Source organism: Sphaeramia orbicularis, chromosome 18 (assembly GCF_902148855.1).
Source record: "Sphaeramia orbicularis chromosome 18, fSphaOr1.1, whole genome shotgun sequence".
Taxonomy (NCBI): Eukaryota; Metazoa; Chordata; class Actinopteri; order Kurtiformes; family Apogonidae; genus Sphaeramia; species Sphaeramia orbicularis.
Window position 1 is genome coordinate 43,773,950 of NC_043974.1, and position 22,541 is coordinate 43,796,490.

General features: G+C 38.1%; 2 protein-coding genes across 2 annotated transcripts; one reads left to right on the forward strand and one right to left on the reverse strand.

Moving 5' to 3' along the window:
- Positions 1-674: 674 nt before the first annotated feature.
- On the reverse strand, positions 675-18,255 carry LOC115439049 (epididymis-specific alpha-mannosidase-like). The gene is made up of 19 exons (XM_030162945.1): positions 18,054-18,255; positions 17,833-17,979; positions 16,436-16,541; positions 16,181-16,353; positions 15,960-16,072; positions 14,380-14,557; positions 12,965-13,163; positions 11,469-11,659; positions 9,245-9,419; positions 8,299-8,435; positions 6,693-6,970; positions 6,370-6,561; positions 5,456-5,699; positions 4,344-4,454; positions 4,065-4,257; positions 2,910-3,053; positions 2,712-2,824; positions 1,765-1,879; positions 675-1,689 (listed from the first exon to the last, which is right to left on the reverse strand). The coding sequence occupies exons 1-19, from the start codon at positions 18,186-18,188 to the stop codon at positions 1,601-1,603; spliced, it is 3,033 nt and encodes a 1,010-aa protein (XP_030018805.1). The 5' UTR covers positions 18,189-18,255; the 3' UTR covers positions 675-1,600.
- A 298-nt stretch (positions 18,256-18,553) lies between these two features.
- On the forward strand, positions 18,554-19,569 carry LOC115439073 (small integral membrane protein 20-like). Its single transcript, XM_030162970.1, has 3 exons — positions 18,554-18,717; positions 19,178-19,234; positions 19,387-19,569. The coding sequence occupies exons 1-3, from the start codon at positions 18,609-18,611 to the stop codon at positions 19,428-19,430; spliced, it is 210 nt and encodes a 69-aa protein (XP_030018830.1). The 5' UTR covers positions 18,554-18,608; the 3' UTR covers positions 19,431-19,569.
- Positions 19,570-22,541: the final 2,972 nt, after the last annotated feature.

Genomic DNA, 22,541 nt, shown 5'->3' on the forward strand with positions numbered 1-22,541 from the left:
TTCTTTTTTTTTTTTTGCATTATTTTGTCATGTTTTATAAATTTTTTTCCCCCTATATTTGTATAAAACTACTTATTTTTCTAAAGATATTTCATGTTCATGTTTGCTCATGTTTTCCACATCTTTGAAAGGATAGTTTGCAAATGTAAATATTTTCATGTAATTTACTTTTACACTAAAACAAAGTGACAAATGTGTAGTTGTCATTATTTATAGGATATTCTGTTGTTATTATTATTATTATTATTATTAATAATAAACTGGTCTGATCCACATTAGATCACATTGGTCTGAATGTGGAACCTGAACTAAAATAATTCATTATTAATATCTTCAGTGTAATTTTTGTATTTTATAAATTCCTCCCATGGTCCAGACTGGACCCTTTGGCGGCGGGTTTAGGCCCACGGACCGTATGTTTGACACCTCTGACCAAAGGCAGATGCTACTGGAAAAAACAACAACCATTTAATCTGGAAATAACAGACAACATGTAAAAATCGTCTGGTTTTTGAGTCAAATCAGACACGAAACAGACAAACGTGATAAAAATCTGATTTTATTCAGTGGTGACTCACTGGGGAAACTCACCAGTGAGTTACAAAATCACCATAAAGTGCAGAAACAGCGTCGATCAGTGATGAGTGAGACTCTTAAAAGCAGGACAGTGTCTCATGCTGCCTTCATGTGCTATGGGAATTATGGTAAATACTAGTAATGAACTCGAAAATTGCACTTGAACGCCCCCTCATGTCATATTTTCCACTGTAGAACTGGGAAAAAACTTACATCCATGAGCTGCTGAGTTTGTAACCAGTATTTACCATAATTCCCCATGGCACATGAAGGCAGCATAAGTCTCCAAATAATGACTCTGATGCCAATTAGTTTTTTTTGACTCAAGTCCTCATTTTTAACTAATTAATGACTAAATTTTGATTCATTTGAGACTTCGAGGATTTTTTTTCTTGTTATGCTGCCTTCATGTGCTATAGGAATTATAGTAAACACTTGTTACGGATTCAAAAATTGCACTTGAATGCCCCCTCATTGTGTATTTTCCACTGGAGAACTGGGAAAATGTTTTCACTACGACAACAAAAGCACTTGAACACAACATTAAGGTAATTTCAATTTCACTACCAGAAAGGCTCATCTTCTTGATAGCACCTGAAGGCAGCATTAGACTCAAAATAATGGAAAACCTTCAAGTAATTAGTATTTAATCAGTTGTTTTGACTCATTAAGTTATATTTTTTAACTAATTAATGATTCATTTCTGATTCTTTTGCAAAAGTATCTGAGTATTTGTAGATACTAACTCGTTACTTTGACGTCCAGGATTTTTTCTTCATGTTATGCTGCCTTCATGTGCTACATAAATTATGGTAAATACTAGTAACAAACTTGAAAATGGCACTTGAACTTGTATTTTCCACTGGAAAACTGTGATTTTTTTTCTTTTTTTTTGCTACAACAACAAAAGTACTGGTAATTCTGAATTCACAAGTGGAAAGGCTCATCTTCCCGACAGCCCCTGAAGGCAGCATTAGACTAGGTTTAAGACTAGCATCTTCACAGAAGACATCGACGGTCGGGTTCAGAAATGGACGAAGAACGTCCTGATCTGCTTGGGCCAGACGGTGACGCTGAAGGTCTGGGTTCCACGGGTCCGACACCTCCTCCGCTCTGGGACACAGAACCACAAACCCCGGTCAGACCCGGTTTACGACAGCGAGTCCGGGTCTCACATGTGAAACTCACCGGTTCTGGTCTGGGTGGTGTTCCACGTCCACCTCTGCAGACGGTCCAGGGCCCAGGTCCCCGTCAGGGAACGCTCCTCCACTGATGTCACCTCCCCAAAGCCCCGCAGAACCTCCTGTTGACCGACAGAACCACACAACAGGGGGTCAAACATACGGCCCGTGGACCAGAACCTGCCGCCAAAGGGTCTGATCCGGTCCACGAGATGAAAAATGACACTGAAGATACTAACAGTCAAACCCGTTTGTAACTAAATCTGAGACAGTTTGGTTTAATTCCAGATTATTTGGCTGATTTGGTTTTGCAGAGTAGAAAATTTGAGAAGGAAATTTGAAATGAAATAAGTAGAAAAGTTAAAAAAAAAAAAAAGCACCTTATTTCTTTGACTTTTTTTTCTAAAAAGAGAAATAATGTTATTTGATTTAATAAATGACAGTGGGTGGAAACACTTTTATTAAATAGAAATTAATAGAAAATTACAAAATAAGAAACAAAATGAACAAAACCAGCCAAAGTGATCCATAAAATGAACAAAACTAAAAAATAAATCAACAAAATAAGTAACATGAACAAAATAAGCCACAAACGGAACAAAATTGAAATATAGAATACGCGACAAAATGAACAAAAACAAAATACCAAGTAAAATAAATAAAACCCATGGAGTAGAATAAATGACACTTGGTTTATGTTCAGTTAATGACAGATTTTGCTGAAAAAGTCCATTTTTTCATCAGTTTTCTCTGTTTTTATAAAATAACTTTTGAATTTCCTCTGAGCTTTAATGAACATCTACATAATCAATGAATTAATGATTTACACTGAAAAAAAACACAAAATACAAAGAATAATATGATAATAAACGGTGACAAATGACTTGGTTTTGGTTAAATGAACTGAACGTGTGTGTGTGTGTGTGTGTGTGTGTGTTAAAGGTCAAAGGTCACCTTCATGTCGATGGTGACTGGTTTGGACAGTTCTGGATCTTCTCCGTCCTCAAACAGATGCAGGATTCTCAGCAGAACCCGGTTGTAGTTCACCTCGGAGCGTAAATCCTCCCCTAGATTTCCACAGAGAACACGGTTTAATGAGTTGGCCCCGCCCACCGCGCCCTACCTGTTGTGTGATTGGACGGACGGGCCGACCTGCGTCCAGGCGTCGGAGGTGGCGCTCGTGGTCGGAGCTGTAGTTCCACCCGGGGATGCTGAGGCTGAGCAGGTGGAGGTTTGGAGGCAGAACCACGGACGGAACCGGGCCGGCGCCTCTGGGCTCCAAGTTCCACGGCTTCTCTGAAAGTCGGAACCAGAACGGATCAGACCGAGGATGGGACCAGACCGAGGTGGTCTCGTGTTTTCAGAACCAGACTGAGGCGCTGGTGGGTCCAGAATTCAGACCAGTTCAGGACCACCTACTGAAGGTCCTGATGTTCAATGAGGACTCAGGACATTATTTCAGAGCTCTAGGTTCCGGTTCGGTTTTGAGATTCTGGTCTGGGTTAAAGATTCCAGTCTGGGTTAATGGTTCCAATCTGGGTTAACAGGTCTGGACCAGTTTAACAGTTCTGGTCTGGTTTAAAGGTTCCAGTCTGGGTTAATGGTTCCAGTCTGGGTTAATAGGTCTGGACCAGTTTAACAGTTCTGGTCTGGTTTAAAGGTTCCAGTCTGGGTTAACGGTTCCAGTCTGGGTTAATAGGTCTGGACCAGTTTAACAGTTCTGGTCTGGTTTAAAGGTTCCAGTCTGGGTTAACGGTTCCAGTCTGGGTTAATGGTTCTGGTCTGATTTAACGGTTCCAGTCTGGGTTAACGGTTCCAGTCTGGGTTAATGGTTCTGGTCTGGTTTAAAGGTTCCAGTCTGGGTTAACGGTTCCAGTCTGGGTTAACAGGTCTGGACCGGTTTAACAGTTCCGGTCTGGTTTAAAGGTTCCAGTCTGGGTTAACGGTTCTGGTCTGGTTTAACGGTTCCAGTCTGGTTTAAAGGTTCTGGTCTGGGTTAACAGGTCTGGACTGGTTTAAAGGTTCTGGTCTGGTTTAAAGGTTCTGGTCTGGGTTAACAGGTCTGGACTGGTTTAACGGTTCCAGTCTGGTTTAAAGGTTCCGATCTAGGTTAACAGGTCTGGACTGGTTTAACGGTTCTGGTCTGGGTTAATGGTTCTGGTCTGATTTAACGGTTCCAGTCTGGGTTAATGGTTCTGGTCTGGGTTAATGCTTCTGGTCCGCTTTAACAGCTAACCGTTACTTGTGTTCTGATGTGCTGTCCCGTTGGGCGGGGCTTGAGGTTTCTATGGTGACATATTGACTCACGTGGTTGGTCGATTGCCATGACGACGGGCCGGTGCTGCATCTCCACCGCCTCCCGGTGGTGGAGCCTGGAGGCGGTTTCCACGGAGCCCAGCATCATCCACAGAGTGGGCGTGGCCACCGAGCTGTCGTTGAGCGTCAGGTTGTATCCGAGGTTCCACGGAAGGTTGTTCCACAGACGGCGATGCAGCATCACCTGACGTCAACAAACGCACAGGAGGTCAGAGAGTGTGTGTGTGTAAGTGTGTGTGTGTGTGTGTGTGTGTGTGTGTGTTTACAGACCTCTAGTTGTCCGTTGGATTGGCTGGACACGCCGTGGGCGCGGTCACTGACCACCACCAACCTGCTGAGGTCGTCCTGGATGAACGCAGCACGGACCATCGGGAAATAGTTCTACACATACAAAATAAAACAAAAAATAATCACAGAATAACCTATAATAATAACTAAAAACTTTTATCTTTGTTTTAGTGTAAAAAAAGTCAAATTACCTGAAAATATTTACATTTACAAACTATCCTTTAAAAAAATGTGAATAACATGATCAAATACGAACATGAAACGTCTAAAGAGAAAAAGTTTTAAGGAAATGAAGGAAAAAAAATGTATAAAAACATGAAAAACACATGAGAAAATATGATAAAAAGTATAATAAAACTCGTAAAACTTAAAAAAAAAAAACATGAAAAAAATGGACAAAAAAAATGAATAAAGTAATGAGAAAACAACCTTTAAAAGAACAAATTAAGAAAATAATGAAGAAAATGAAAGAATTTAACAGATAATTGAAGAAAACGACATGGAAAATGAAATAAAAATAAAAATAAAATATTCCGCCTGTTACTAAATGTTTTGTGTATTTGTAGATCCACTGTCATCTGCACACTGGTAAACTATAAATAATGACAAAAACAAACATTTATCTTTTGTTTTAGTGAAAAAAGTCTAGTTACATGATGGAAATGTTCACATTTACAAACTTCTCTTTGAAAATGTGAAGAACATGAACAACCTACAGAGAAAGGCGAGTAATTACCTCCGCCAAGGAGGTTATGTTTTTGCCAGGGTTTGTTTGTCTGTCCGTTAGTGTGCAACATAACTCAAAAACTTATGGACAGATTTGGATGAAATTTTCAGGGTTTGTTGGAAATGGGATAAGGAAGAAATGATTAAATTTTGGTGGTGATCGGGGGTGGGGGGGCCCACGGGGGGGGGGGCACTGATCAGCCTTGGCGGAGGTCTGCGCTCTCCGAGTGCTTCTAGTTTATTATTAATATTCAGTGTTGTTTTTCATCCTATGGACTGGATCGGACCCTTTAGCGGCCTGTTTTGGACCCCGGGCCTTATGTTTGACCCCCCCCACTATGTGTGTATGTGAGTGGGCGTGGTCTTACTCTGGCCACAGTGTTATTCCTGAACGTCCTGAACGGCCTCTTCATCATCTGGTATCCGTTGTCGTCGCTGTACAGGGTCCGGTTGTTGGTCAGGGAGGTTCTGGTTCTGAGGACCACCTCGGTGTTGACGTCCAGCGGACCCACAGAATACGTCTGCTCCAGTCTGTGGCACCCAACCCTGCTCCCATAGCATTCTGGGACACGGGTGATGATGGAGTAGGCGTAGTCCTTATCGCCCTCCGATCTACAAAACCAAAGACACGACGACACGATAGAAAAGTCCAACTACAACCATCACATGACCCTGGTCTGATGATGCATTCAGGTGCGGTCGGAAAGATCAGCCTTTCCATTAGCGAATTTGAAAATATATTTATGTTGTGTTCAAGTGCTTTTGTTGTCGTAGTGAAATGAAAAATGGCTGGAACGCATTTTATTGTGGCCTGATATTTGGGTAAAACGGGTTAATTCCTGCACATTATGTATCTTATAAAAGTGTAAAATCATCCACTAACAGCAGCAGAACGTTAATAAAACCACTGTTTATCATCGGCCATGAACTCCAAAATTTTAAAGTTTTTAAAGTATAATTTTTTTTTAATAATCTTTTTATTGGTTTTTCAAATTTTATGAACAAGATCAACAGCAAGATCTTAAAGTAAAATTTTAAGTGCAGATTTTGTTGAGGTCTGACCTAATTATTATCAAATACTGATTGATTTGTAAAAAATTTTAACCCTTTAAATTCCAGATTTAGTCCTGATGTTACTGTGTTTTTAGACTAAATATAAATATGAATTATTTTCATTACGTTACCAATAAAGTTGAATTCTTCCAGCCTGTTCTGTCGAACACTGGTTTTTACACGTTCTTATTTTTCTCACTCAGTGTCTTTCATTTCCTGTTTTCCTCACCTGTAGAAGTACTGTCTGATCTCCGTTATGATTTTCCCGGGGATGATCTCCATCTCCACGGCCTCGTAGGCTTTCACAGCCGAACCGTTGGGGCTGAACATGTAATTATCAGATATGGGTCCGGCTTTGACGTCTCCGTTGGCGTGGTACTGCCAGAAATCCTGCGTTATCCTCACTCTGCGTTTGTCTGGACTGTAACGGATCAGAAGAGTGAGTTACACTGATCTTGTAGAATCTACAAGTGGGTCGGACCCTTGGGTGTCCGGTTTTGGCCCACAGGCCGTATGTTTGACCCCCCCCCGCCCCCCACTGTAGACTCTTACAGGTATGTGATGCTGTGCAGGAGGTTGGTGTCCTGGTCCAACATGATCTTGTAGCACTCGTTCAGGACCGGCAGAAGCCTCCTCCCGGTCCTGGTCCGGTCCCGGGTGCGTCGTCTGTCGAACCGGACCCCTTCGGCTTCGTATGTCCAGCCGCCGTCAGCCGTCGCAGACCCCGCCTTCCCCGTGAACTTTATGACATACTTCCTGTGTTGGAGGCCCCCCAGCTCTGCCACCATGAAAAGGTCAAAGGTCAGGTTGGACTGGGCCGACCTCTGGATCTGGAACAAAGACACGGGTTTGGAGCTTGTTAGTACCGGTGTAACAGGTCAAAGTATAGCCCCCCCAGGTAAGAATATAACCCCCTAAACCTGTAATATACCCCCCAGGTAAGAAGATACCCCCCCTAAACCTGTAATATACCCCCCAGGCCAGAATATACCCCCCCCCTAAACCTGTAATATACCCCCCAGGCCAGAATATACCCCCCCCTAAACCTGTAATATACCCCCCAGGTAAGAATATACCCCCCCTAAACCTGTAATATACCCCCCAGGCCAGAATATCCCCCCCCTAAACCTGTAATATACCCCCCAGGTAAGAATATACCCCCCCCTAAACCTGTAATATACCCCCCAGGCCAGAATATATGGAAGTAAATCTGTCTCATCAGATTTTGAATTCTAAAAGACATTGAATTTGTAGCACTGACATTTTTTTTTTGCACTGAAATTAAGTATCTGAATTGTTTGTCTCTGAAGTCAACTATGTTCATAAATTTAGAATTAAAAAATTCAGATGCAATAAATTCAGATACCGAATTTCAGTGCAAAAAAAAAAAAAATCAGCGCTAGAAATTCAGTGTCTTTTATCATTCAAAATCTGATGACACACATTTACTTCCATAAGAATATACCCCCCCAGGCCAGACTATACCCCCCAGTCTGGAATATACACCCCACCCCCCCAACCCCATCAAAAATTTACCCTCCAGGTCAAAATATACCCCCCCGGACAGAATCTACCCCTCCAGGCAAGAATATACCCCCCAGGCTGGAATATACCCCCTAGGCCAGGTTATACCCCCTCCCCCCCAGTCAAGAATATACCCCCAGGGCCAGAATATACCCCTCCAGACGGAATCTACCCCCAAGGCCAGAATATACCTCCCGGCCTTGTTTAGTTTTAATACTACAAACAGTGTTTTATATCATTCTTAGATTAGACAAGAGGAAAGAAAATAGTAACAATAACTATAAAAAAAGGCAACTGCACATAGAGGAATAATAATAATAATAATTAATAATAATAAACAAAAAAAATTACATTATAATAATGTTCACAAAATATATAGTTTAATAATAGCACAACTAATAATAACTCTAATAAAGTGATAAAAGTGATAATAGTAATAGTAGTTGTACCAACAATATATAAGTAAGCGATGATGATGATGATGATGAATGTATAATGGTTGATAACTGACGTTGAGCTTCTGCAGGATCCAGTGAATTTAAAATAAGTTTGTATACGAGTGTTTTAAAGGAAATCCAGAACATGAAACGGAGCTGAACTGTGAAACGTTCTGATTGGTGGTTCAGTTCAGTACCTGTGAAGGGACGGGCTGCCCGTCGTCGTCATACACCGTTGCCATGGCGATCGCCACGGTGACGTTGATGATGGAGGTGACGTTCCAGGCTAAGGGGTTGTAGACGATGACGTGCTGCTCCAGATCCTCGTCCACGCCTGGTTTGAGGAGAATGGAACCCGTTGAACTTCAGTTTTCAGACGTTCATACATGAGTTTTCATCTACATTTGGAGTTTTTCAGTTTCCGTCCTCATTTTTGACAGAAAACTGTAAATGTTTAGCGTTGTGGATTAAAAATACGGCATTTTAGGAAACATTATTTTGACATTTGTGTGCAGCCAGTTTAACCCTCTGGTATCCAGGTGAACATAATATGCACACTTTGACCTTCATGTCATAAAAGCTCATATTGTTTTTGACAATTTGTTTTAGGTCAGAATTCAAAATTTGTTTTGCATGATTTTTAAAATTCTGATCCATTCACTAAAATCAGCAGATTATAAACAGTGTTACATTAAAACACTAACACCCTTCTACACTGACACATTTAAGTATTTAACATTTGACCGAGCACAAAAAATAATAATGCATAATAACCAATGTTAGTGTTGATCATTGACATAGGACTGGATGAAAAAAACCACAATCCAATTTTTGTTGAATATTGAAAAAAAATGTTTTTTGCGTCAAAAAATATGGTTTGTTTACATTACAAATATGGTATTTAAAGGGTAAAATACACGAAAATTATAGAGTATTTGGTATTTTTGTTTAAGGCTCAAGTTGATGAAATACAAAAAATGTAAAAAGTTACAAACAAACTGTATGAATAAATGTGGGACATTCAGATAACGTGCTTTAGGTGGTTGAAGGACCTTTATGGGCGGATACCAGAGGGTTAATTCAACACAAGCCACGCCTCCATCCACATCGGGTCTTTGGTGTATACTGGGTTAACCCGACTACCTGCTGTGTGGTGGTGGCTGCGGTAGGTGGCGCTGTGGATGTCCAGGTTGTGTGGAAGCAGGAAAAGTGCAGCTAGAAGTTCATCCACCCCCATCATGGCCTGGGTCAGGTGGTCCATGTACATTTCAGCCACTTTAGGAGACTCAGTACCTGTGATACCGTCATGATGTTGCACCTAAAAGAAAGAACATCTACCTGTGAAGACCTACAACTAGTACTGAAAATGGTAATATAAAGAGACTAGTAACTCTCAAACCTCAGTAGTGACTTTACATGTTTTTTAAATGCTTTCTTACTTAAATATTAGAAACATTTCAAGTAAGAAAGCATTTAAAAAACATGTAAAGTCACTCCTGACGTTTGAGAGTGACTAGTCTCTTTATGTTACCATTCTGGGAATTGTTTTTTTTTTTGTTTTGGGTTTTTTTGTTTGTTTTTTTCTCTCTCCTTTCTTTTTACTGTAACTAGATCTGTGTATTGTGATTTTGCATCCTGAACCTTTTTATTTTTTAGAGGACCCCAGGAAGATTAGCCTGGCGTTTGTGCGTCGGCTAATGGGGATCCTCAATAATGAGTAAACAAATAAACAAGAATAAATATTACTGTGATGGCATTTAACTTTTCCTAAGGGATTTAACACTATTTATTGATACTGAACTCAAGAAATCACGTATGTCACGCCAGTTCTAATGGCATTTGGCGTGCTATACGTATACATTTTCAACCTTTTGCGTGTGATTTAATGCCATTTTATCGCATGTCAATTTACGCCAACATCTCCAGTTTACACAACCCTAACCCTCAGTGCGTGGGATTTGACGTAGCGTGAACATACATGTGCAAAGCTTATAATGCATATCGATAACACACCAATTAAAAGTGGCGTGTATATCTATGCGAGTCATGATATCACGTTGATTTATTGTTATTGTCCTCTGCATTCTGCATTTTTCAGTGTAAATCCTGTATTTTTCTACATTTAATTCACTGATCATATAAATGTTCAAAGGTTACATTCAAAGGGTTTTATATAAAAACAGAAAACTGAAGAAAAAGTGACTTTCAGTATAATATATCAATAACTACCCTTTTACGCTGATGATACTGTCACTTATGGTATAATACCTTAGCATTTATTTGTGTTCATTTCCTTTTGTAATAGTCTTACACTTAATGTTTTCTTCATTTTGTTTGACATTTTCCAAACAGGTTTAAGTTTTAAAGCATTTCAGGTAAATTCTCCATTATTTAGATTTTGTATAATTGTACGTTTTCACAACATTAAGACCCTTAAAGATCTAGATCTATTATGTGGCAACTTCTAAATACCTGTCTCTCTACATTATTCTTTTACTAAGTGAATTATGACCATTTTTTGTAACATTATTCTCTGTATTTGACATTTTTCAGTGTAAATCGTGCATTTTTCTATATTTAATTCACTGATTGTGTAGATGTTCGTTAAAGCTCAGAGTAAATTCATAAGGTTTTTATATCAAAACAGAGAAAACTGAAGAAATTGGGACTTTTTCAGTAAAATATATCATTAATTACTAAAACTACCCTTTCACACCAATGATACTGTCACTTATGTTATAATACGTTAGCATTTATTTGTGTTCATTTCCTTTTGTATTAGTTATATATTTAATGTTTTCCTCATTTTGTTTGACATTTTCCAAACAGGTTTAAGTTTTAATGCATTTCAGGTGAATTATCCATTATTTAGATTTTGTATAATTGTACATGTTCACAATATTAAGACCCTTAAAGATCTAGATCTATTATGTAGCAACTTCCAAATACATGTCTAAGAGAATTATGACCATTTATTATAATACTATTCTCTATATTTGACATTTTTAAGTGTAAATTCTGTATTTTTCTGTATTTAATTCACTGATCATGTAGATGTTGATTACACTGATAATGAAAAAGGTGTAAAAAAAAAAAAAAAAAAGTTTATTTTTATAGTGAGTCGGTGCTCTGGGTTTTACCCCCCATTCCACAGGCGGTGGGGGGGGTGAACTGAGCATGCTCAGATGTCCATGGAAATAACAAGGTCTATTCTATCAACAAGTTGGGAAATGTTTCCTATTGAGCAAACGGTTGAATTTGTATGAATATTTAAATAATTCCTACATTCAGACTGTTCACCACAGACACGTCAGGGGTTAAAGGGTTAAAAGTCGTTATAATGGAGTCCCGTGTGTTGACCTCTGACCTCAGAGACGGCCCATCGTAGCGCCTTCAGCTTGTCCAGGGCCCAGTCTTTAGCCACCGGTCCGTCAGGGAAGCTGATCCGGTACCGGGCAAACAGGGTCTCAGCCGCGTGAAGCTGCGAACTGGCCCGTCGCGCCACGCCTTTCAGGACGTTTCTGGAGGCGTAGAAGCCCGTCCACGCCTGGTACGACTCTAGAACATAGAACACAGTATACAGCCGGGGAGATCACAGATGCATTATGGGAGGGCTGTTAAAGTCATGTTAGTTCAGGTTCCACATTCAAACCAGTATGATCTAAAGTGGGTCCGACCAGTAAAAGAATTAGAAGAACTTAAAAATAACGACAGCTACAACATTTTCTATTTGTTTTAGTGAAAAAAAAGTTACATTGTAGTATTAAAATGTTTACATTTACAAACTTTAAAAAGCTACTGAAGGAAACCTGTTTATTTTGTTCATTTTTGTTCAATTTGTTGATTACTTTGTTTGATACGTAAATTTTTGTTCCATTTGTTCATTTTGTTTATTTTGGTCATTTTTGTGCAATTAGTTTTTTATTGAATTCATCTCATGATTAATTTGTTCAATATGTTAATTATTTTGGTCAAATTTACTCAATTTGTTTATTTTATTTATCTTGTGATTAATTTGTTCATTGTTTTCATTTTGTTAAATTTGTTGATTTTTTTTTTTTCATTTCAGTCATTTATGTTGATTATTTTGTTTGATATGTTAATTATTTTTGTTCCATTTGTTCATTTTGTTTATTTTGGTCATTTTTTTATTCAATTTGTTGATTATTTTATTCATCCAATGATTAATTTGTTCAGTGTGTTAATTATTTTGGTCATTTTTACTGTTTGTTTATTTTAGTCATCTTGTGATTAATTTGTTCATTGTGTTTATTTTGTTCATTTTGTTGATTATTTTGTTTGACATGTAAATTGTTTTGTTCAGTTTGTTCATTTTTGTCATTTTTCCTCAATTTTTTGATTACTGTATTCATTTTGTGGTTGATTTGTTCAGTTGCTTGATTGTTTTGGTCATTTTTACTCAATTTGTTTACTTTATTCATCTTGTGATTAATTTGTTCCTTCTGTCTATTTTGTTAATTTTGTTAATTTTGGTGGTTTTTCCTCAATTTTTTGTTTATTTTATTCATTTTGTTGATTATTTCATTAGCTACATTAATTTTTTGGTTCAATTTGTTGATTTTGTTGATTATTTACAAACTATCCTTAAACAAATAACGTGAACAATCCTTCAATATTGTAAGAAAAAGAGAAATTTTATCAGTATTCTGCCTCAGTTTATCATTTATACCTGTTTATTATAACTTACAGATCACAGTGGATCTATAAATACACTAAACATTTAATAACAGACATGTAGAATTGAAACAAATAGAATTTAACTTTCTGATCACTACAGATCCTGGGGGCCGGACCGGACCCTTTGGAGGGCTGGTTTTGGGCCGTGGGCCTTATGTTTGTTACCTGTGGAATAAGGCAGGAAGTCCTGGTTCCCGCGGACGTCCCACAGCAGATCTGATTGGTGGACGGCCTGGAAGTACTGACTGAGGGTGGCGTACTGCACCGTCACCCCCAGCTCTGCACTGTTCTGGTTAATGTAGTTCATTAACGGGTCCATGTTCCTGAACTGGACCGACGAGTTGTAGAACTGTTTGTCGCAGCCCTGAAAAACAAAAAAACACAAATAAAAACCATTTCCACTTGAACTCACTTTAGTTCAGGGGCCACATACAGTCCAATATATAAAATAATAACCTATGAAAAGTAACTCAATATTTTTCTTGTTTAAGTGGAAAAATTATGGAAAAAAATCTGCTTAAAAATAAAAGTTAATGTTAAAATGCATTTCACTGTCAATATGTCGTTGTATTTATGACTACACATAAGTGCCTCACATTCACGTAAAAAACATTGAAGAAAAATTCAGAACTGGAACAATTTCACGGCAAATAATGAGTGAAAATAACAAAATAACATGATTTTTTTTGGTCCAGAAGCAGCATCTAAAAAAAATCTAAACCGAGGATTTTAAAACCGTTTTAGTTCAGGTTCCACATTCAGACTAATATGATCTAAAGTGGATCAGAACCAGTAAAATAAGAACAGAATAACCTAGAAATAATGACGACAGACTTTTCTCTATGTTTTAGTGTAAAAAAGTAAAATTACATGATGAAAATGTTTACATTTACAAACTATCCTTTACAACGATCTGAATAACATTAAAAAAATGAAATTTCTTAAGAAAAATAAGTGCAATTTTATTAATATTCTGCTTCAGTTTATCATTTACACATGTTCATTATAACGTACAGATCACAGTGGATCTACAAATACACAAAACATTTAATAACAGACAGAATATTGTATTTGAATTATTTGTTTTTAATTTTTCCACATTATTTTCTTCATTTTTCCATAAAATTCTTTTAATTTTTTATGGTTATCTTCATTATTTTTAAAATTGTATTAGTTTCTTAAAGTTTGTTTAATCGTTTCTCATGTATTTTACATTTTTGTATTCATATTTTCTCTATTTCTCTTTTTTTGTTAAAATTATATTTATTTTTTGTGGAAATTTCAAGATTGTTCATATTTGTTTAAATTATTTGCATTTTTTGTGAAAGGATAGTTTGTAAATGTAAACATTTTCCTCTAATTTTACTTTTCAATCTAAAAAAATAAAAATGTGCAGTTGTCATTAGTTACAGGTTATTTTACAGGGTATGTGTGACCCTTGAACTAAAATCATTTTAACACTATTAATTGTTGATGTCTTCACTGTCATTTTTCATCCCATGGACCGGATCGGACCCTTTGGCGGCCGGTTTCGGTCCACAGGCCGTATGTTTGACCCCCTGGTCTGGACTTTTCCTCACCCACGGCCAGAGCACATGGTTGGTGCGAAACCACGCCGCCCTCTGCTTGATGTTGTCCACCATGGTCTGGGCGTAGGCGTGGACCGTCTCCTTGGTAACGGGCAGGCTCATGTTGGGGTAGACTCCATCTTTAGGGGGGTCTGGGAACAGGGCGACCCCGTTCCAGTAAAAACCAGAACTAAAAAAGACCAAGACACATTCCAGTTTAATGGAAAGACCTTTAACCCTTAAAGACCCAGAGTGACTTTAGTGGCAGTTCACAATTAACTTTACTGTAAACAACTTTATTTAGTTAGTATTTTGTTTTTGTTCATTCTGTTGCTTATTTTACAGTTTTTCTTCAAATTTGTTCAGTTTGTGATTAATTTTGTTCATGTTACTGTTGGAGGGTTAATGGGGTTTAATGGGTGGAGTAAAGGTGGACCTGTTGGAGGTTTAATGGTGGAGTAAAGGTGGACCTGTTGGAGGTTCAATGGTTTTTAATGGGTGGAGTAAAGGTGGACCTGTTGGAGGTTTAATGGTGGAGTAAAGGTGGACCTGTTGGAGGTTTAATGGGTGGAGTAAAGGTGGACCTGTTGGAGGTTCAATGGTTTTAATGGGTGGAGTAAAGGTGGACCTGTTGGAGGTTTAATGGGTGGAGTAAAGGTGGACCTGTTGGAGGTTCAATGGTTTTAATGGGTGGAGTAAAGGTGGACCTGTTGGAGGTTTAATGGGGTTTAATGGGTGGAGTAAAGGTGGACCTGTTGGAGGGTTAATGGTGGAGTAAAGGTGGACCTGTTGGAGGTTCAATGGTTTTAATGGGTGGAGTAAAGGTGGACCTGTTGGAGGGTTAATGGGGTTTAATGGGTGGAGTAAAGATGGACCTGTTGGAGGTTTAATGGTTTTAATGGGTGGAGTAAAGGTGGACCTGTTGGAGGTTTAATGGATTTAATGGGTGGAGTAAAGGTGGACCTGTTGGAGGTTTAATGGTTTTAATGGGTGGAGTAAAGGTGGACCTGTTGGAGGTTTAATGGGTGGAGTAAAGGTGGACCTGTTGGAGGTTTAATGGGGTTTAATGGGTGGAGTAAAGGTGGACCTGTTGGAGGGTTAATGGTGGAGTAAAGGTGGACCTGTTGGAGGTTCAATGGTTTTAATGGGTGGAGTAAAGGTGGACCTGTTGGAGGGTTAATGGGGTTTAATGGGTGGAGTAAAGATGGACCTGTTGGAGGTTTAATGGTTTTAATGGGTGGAGTAAAGGTGGACCTGTTGGAGGTTTAATGGATTTAATGGATGGAGTAAAGGTGGACCTGTTGGAGGTTTAATGGTTTTAATGGGTGGAGTAAAGGTGGACCTGTTGGAGGTTTAATGGGTGGAGTAAAGGTGGACCTGTTGGAGGTTTAATGGGGTTTAATGGGTGGAGTAAAGGTGGACCTGTTGGAGGGTTAATGGTGGAGTAAAGGCGGACCTGTTGGAGGGTTAATGGTGGAGTAAAGGCGGACCTGTTGGAGGGTTAATGGTGGAGTAAAGGTGGACCTGTTGGAGGGTTAATGGTGGAGTAAAGGTGGACCTGTTGGAGGGTTAATGGTGGAGTAAAGGCGGACCTGTTGGAGAAGGGCAGCTGGGACGGGGTGCAGTAGCTGAACTGGTCCATGACGTGGGTGAAGATCTGCTGCTGTTTCAGTGAAGGTGAACCGCTCCAGACAAACTGCAGATTCTGTTTCAAACACAAACAAAAAAATCTGAGGATGAATCCGTGGACGTTCTTTCCACTCTTCCACTTCAGGTGAGGTTTCTGTGGGCGTGTCCTCAGGTCAGCGTCTACCTTGTTCTTCTGCATGGCGTCTTTCAGGTCGTAGTCGATGCGTGAGACGACGTGGGCGTCGAACCCGGCCAGAGCGAACAGGACCGGCGTGGTGGCGGAGGCGCCGAACGGGTCCACGTGCCAGGAGAACCGGGGCCGGACCCCGAAGGTCTGGTACAGGAACCCGTGTCCCTCTGAAACACAGAGCCGCAAATGAAGGCGTGTCCTCTGAAAGCCACGCCCCCTCCCTCTGCCACGGCGGTGCGCTTCACTCACCCGTCATCTGCAGGATGTCGTCGTTCAGGTCAGTCACAGCTTCGTCGTGCATCACCTGACCCCCGATGACGAACTCCAGTCGACCCTCTTTGACCAGCTGTCGAAGCTAGAACAGAAAAAACTAGAGTCTGTCACAGAAACAGTCAGCAGGTCTAATTTAAGTCAAGCCCCGCCTCTTTCATCAGAACCAACATAAGAACCTCATGACTCACAGCCTGAATTTCCTCCAAAACGTTCTCGTGAATAAAATCTTGTGAATAATAGATTTAAAATGAAAAGAGATTTGGAGCAACTTAAGAATTTTGCTTCTATCCATCACAGATCTATCTATCATAGATTTATCAATTATAGATCTATTATAGATCTATCTTTTAACCCTTTCATGCATGAATTATGAAAACCTTAAGATTTTTTTCCTCAGTGTTTTCCTTCCTCGTTGGGCATTAAAAAATAATGCGATTGAAATTCTTTTATGAACCTATTTTTCATGGAGTTGCAAAAACGTTCACTCAGCTGGACACTATGCATTTAATTTTTGAAGCAAAGAAAGATGTATTTACTAATACACTGTGTGAAAAGTATGAAATAAAGACATTTTTAATGCTGCTAATCTGATGTTTTCTCACATTTTAACATACTCTAATTCTAGTCATTACTCACTTCATGGAGATAATATGAAAAAAAAAACATTTTTGTTGTTAATTACAATCAAATAAAAATAACAAGCAATTTCTTTACATTCAAACATGTTAGTGCAGATCAGGTTTATCAAGAACAGAGTTACACTAATGGTATGAATGTCAGTGTATGGGATGATGCATGAGGGCCCCATATGTTAGATGATATGGAACTAAAACAACCAAACCCATGAATATACAAGAGAACAGCTGGAGAAGAACTGTCCACTGGAGTGACCACTGTGCACAAAAGGGTTAAACATCTATTTGTTATAGATCTGTCTTCTTTTTGTTCGTTGTGGTATTTATTTATGTTTATTTTTTGTCCATTTTCTTGTCTATTTTGTTCAGTTCCTATATTTAGTTAATTTTTTTTTTTAATCAATTTTGCTGCTTATTTTTGGTCTTTACTCATTTTGATGTGTATGTTTGGCCATTTTCCCCCTGTTTTGTAACTTTTTAGACTCATTTTTATTCAGCTTTGTTAGATATCCATCAGTCTGACATTTTCCCATCTATCTATAAATCTATGTATCTATAAAAAGTTGTAGATTATATTTGAGTGTCTATAGAAGAACCCCTGTATATCTAGTTTAAACAGGACCAAACATGCATTTATCTGTAAAATACTGATGATCTGATGTTAATTGACTCTGTAATGGAGTTCATCCTGGTGTGGTCAGTGTTTCCAGACATGTGCTGGTCTGTGGAGGGTCTTACTTGTTTCTTATGCCAGTCTGAGGCCACATGATCCCACCACAGTCTGAAGAACTCCTGCTCCACAGAGATGAACCTGCGCCCCTTATCCTTCGACAGTTCCTCCGTTACACTGTTGTACACGTTGGCTGCGTAGGCATGCATACTCTCCTACAGAAAACACGCACTGATCAGGATTTAAAGTGTTTCTCCACAAAAAACAGTCTGGAAGTATTCTAAGTTACCTGCACAGTGTAAACCCATCCTACGTCCATGTGACTGTGAGGAATAACAAACGTCTGAATTGTCGCGTTCTTCGCTGCTTGTCCAGACGAGCAACAAAAGCCAAATAAATACACAAATACGACTAAAACTTTCATTTTAGCCGCTTTTTAGAGCCGACTTTCCAAAATCTCAGCCACTTCCGTATTATTATTGTGCCGCGGCATGTGACTCTGACGTTTTAATGTATTCAGTACGGAAGCCTGGGAAGATCAAACTCCGCGCCCGCTAATTTAAGCGGACCGTAAAGAAGTAGATTCCAAATTTTGACACACTTCAAACGTCTACTTTTAATCCTAAATCAATATTAAATCGCTATAAAAATACAGAGAAAATAAATTTAATTTAAGTCTTGGGTAAAAGTACGCAATCTTGTATTCATGCGTCAGTTCTGACCGGTCCAATATGGCGGACGCATCGTAGAACTGTGACTACTGACGTCACATATGCGCCGGAAGTAACGTCCGTAAACACTGTACGTTTGGAGGTGAGCGTCCAGTTACGCATGTAACAGAAAAATGTCTAAAAACCAGAGGATAGCGCTCATTTTTGGAGGTTTTATGACGGCGGTAGCGGCTGCGTTTTACCCCATATTTTTCTACCCGCTCACACACAAGGATGAATACAGTAAGTAACATTTAATTCATTATGTTAGCTAACATTGAGCTTTAGCCGCTGTGTTAGTTTAATAGGCAGATGTTAGCTGTGTATTCTGTTAGAAGAGAATGTTAATGTATTGTTAATGAAACGGAGCTGTTTCAAATATATAAAGTGCATCAGCAGCAGTTATGTTAACCTGCTAGCTAAACATGGCAAAAATATGAAGTAGGCACAAGATGAAATAAAGCCAGAAAATATCATTAAAAGAGATGTATGTATTTTACAGAGAAGATGATGTTAAATGAACCTTTAATTTGTTCATTAATTAGCTTTTTAATACCTTGTGTCAACAGTAAATGTGGCAGCCATATCTAATGTATAGTTTACTGTGTGGTTTAATCATAATCTAAGTCATTCAGTAATGTGGAAATCATATGCATAATTTAAAAATGCATGTAAATAAACTGTCATGTTCTTTTCCTTCCAGGAGATGTTCAGAGGATGAATCGAGCAGGAATCAACCAGGCAGACGTCCAACCTGTAGGTAAGAAAGCATGGAGGATCAGAAAGAAACGATCAACAACTTGAAGAGTTTTTTTGTCTTTAATTCCTGTTACATGTTACTCATTGAACCCAGTGGTTTCGTTCTGCTGTCCTGTTTCTGTCTGACTGTGCTGATTTCTCTCTGGGTTTAAGGTGTGAAGATCTGGTCTGATCCGTTCAAACCTTCAGACAAATGATGAACATCGAACGTGGTCTTCGTCCTCATGAAGATTCTGAGCCTTTTTTGACAAACGCCTGATGTGTGAATGAATGTGATGTTTATTGAGTGTAAATATGAATAAAGTTTGAAATTATTAAGTTACAAATGTGAGCATTTGGAGGCTTATCACTGTAGTGTCTCTTTTTACAAACTCTACTTTCGCAAAACAAGTTTTAAAAAATGGCTGACATATGAATGATCAGAAAAGTCAGTGATGAGTTAGAATTGATCGACTCTATAAAAAAAAATTAAAATTTTCCATTAAAACACTAATTTAAAACAGAAGAAGTTTTAATATCCAATAATAAAAGGTTTCATTTGTCCAGTGTCGTAGTGACGCAACATAGACTCACCCTTTATTTCTATTTACCTCCGCCAAGGGGGTTAGGTTTTTGTCGGCTTTGGTTTGTCTGTGTGTCCATGTGCAAGATAACTCAAAAAGTTATGGATGGATTTGGATGAAAATTACAGGAAATGTTGATACTGGCACAAGGAACAAATGATTAAAATTGGTGGTGATGGGGGGGGGGGGGGGGTGTTGGCGGAGTTCTGCGCTCTCCGAGTGCTTTTCTAGTGTTATTATTATTATTACAGTGTCAAGCAAGGATGTTAAACTCATTTTAGTTCGGGTTCCAATATGATCTAAAGTGGATCAGACCAATAAAATAATGACAGAATAACCTAGAAATAATGACAACTCAGTCTTCTTCGTTTTAGTGTCAAAAAATTTAAATGACATGAAAATTTCTTTATATCTATTTCTTTATCTATTCTTTATATTTGTATTTCTTACATTTTTACTATTTTAACTGTATTTTAATTGCATTTTAAATTGTATTTTAAACTGTATTTTAATTGTCTTGCACTGTAAAGCACTTTGTGACTCCCTGTGAAAAGTGCTCTATAAATAAATAAAAAAAATATAAATAAATTTACTAAACAAAAAATGTGAATAAACTTAACAAATATGAATAACCTAAAATGTGTAATTTTACCAATATTCTACCTGTTATTAAATGTTTTGTGTATTTAGATTCTCTGTGACCTGTAAATTATAATGTACATGTGTAAATGATAAACTGAGGCAGAATATTGATAAAAATTATGCTTATTTTTTTTAAGAACTTTCAGGTTTTTCATGTTATTCAGACCGTTGTAAAGGATAGTTTGTAAATGTAAAGATTTTCATCATGTAATTTTACTTTTTTACACTAAAACATAGAGAAATGTTTGTTGTCGTCATTATTTCTAGGTTATTCTGTTCTTATTTTACTGGTTCTGATCCACTTTAGATTATATGAGGACTAAAGTGGAACCTGAAATAAAATAGTTTCAACATCATCAGTTTAAATCTTTTTTAGATGCTGCTTTTGGACCAAATCAAATCATCTTATTTCATTATTTTCACTCGTTAATTGCCCTGAAATTGTTTCAGTAAGTTATAATGTACATGTGTAAATGATAAACTGAGGCAGAATATTGTTAAAATTATACTTATTTTTCTAAGGATTTTTTTCCTTTTTTTTTCAGTTGTTTGTTATTCATGTTTTTCCTAAAGAATAGTTTGTAAATGTAAAGTTTTTCATAATGTAATTTTACTTTTTCACTCTAAAACATAGAGAAAAGTTTGTAGTTGTCATTATTTCCATGTAATTCTGTAATTTATCTATTTTTAATTTTTTGTAATTCTGTTATTATTGTACTCAAAGGTGTCAAACATGTGGCCCGGGGCCCAAATCTGACCCGCCAAAGGTTCCAATCAGGCCCGCAGGATGAATTTGAAAAGTGCAAGTTAGAGCGTCGAACTCCAAAATAATATCATAATAACCTATAAATAATGACAACACCAATTTTTTCTCTTTGATTTAGTGCAAAAAACATGAAATTATGAAAATGTTTACATTTACAAACTATCCTGTAACAATAAAATGTGAATCACCTGAACAAATATGAACAACCTGGAATGTCTAATGAAAATTCAGTGCAATTTGAGCTCTTTTCTGCCTGTGGTTAAATGTTTCGTGTCTTTGTAGATCTGCTCTGTAATGCACGTGTGTGAATGAGAAGTGGAGGCAGAAAACTGATAAAATTGTACTTATATTTCTAAACAAATTCCATTTTTCCCAGGTTATTCACATCCTTTTTGTCTGGATAGTTTGTAAATGTAAATACTGGCGTAACTGAATGTTATTTTTTTTGCACTAAAACAATTTGGAGTTGTCATTATTTATTGGCTGTCATGCTATTACTGTACAGGTCCGACCACTGCAGATTAAACTGGGCTGAATGTGACCCCCGGAAGAAAATGAGTTTTTGGTTTTTTTTTTATTGATTTATTTTGAATATGGATTAGATTTTATGTAGTGCTTTTCTAGACACTCAAAGTGCTTTACATTATTGATCCATTGTTCATTCGCTCTCACACTCCCCCTCTGGTGGTGGTAAACTACACCTGTACCCACAGCTGCCCTGGGGGGGGGGGGGCAGACTGACAGGAGTGTGGCCCCTCCCACTACCAAACATTCATACACCAGTGTGGGTGGCACTGGAGGGGGAAGTGTCTTGCCCAAGGACACAACAGCACATGGACAGAGAGGGATTTGAACCGCCAACCCTTCGGTTATTGGACGACCCGCTCTACCACCTGAGCCATGGCCGCCCCATGATACAGGCTTCCTGATTACTACTGTCTGACTTCTTTGCACAACATAATATAGAAATGAAAATTCAAGGAAGCATAAAGTAATGATACACGAAAAAGAAAAGAAAAAAAAAAGGTCATGTTCGAAAAGGAGAAGAAGCACAGCTTATTAGCTCTCACCCCTTTGTCTAAACCAACAATATGTACATATATACAAACATATACACACATATACAAACATATACACACATATACATACATATACACACATATACGTACACATCTATCCATCTATACACATATACATATATACACACATACATATATACACACATACATATATACACACATACATATATACACACATACATATATACACACATACATATACACACATACATATATACACACATACATATACATTCCCACAGGCTTCTCTGCTTTGTG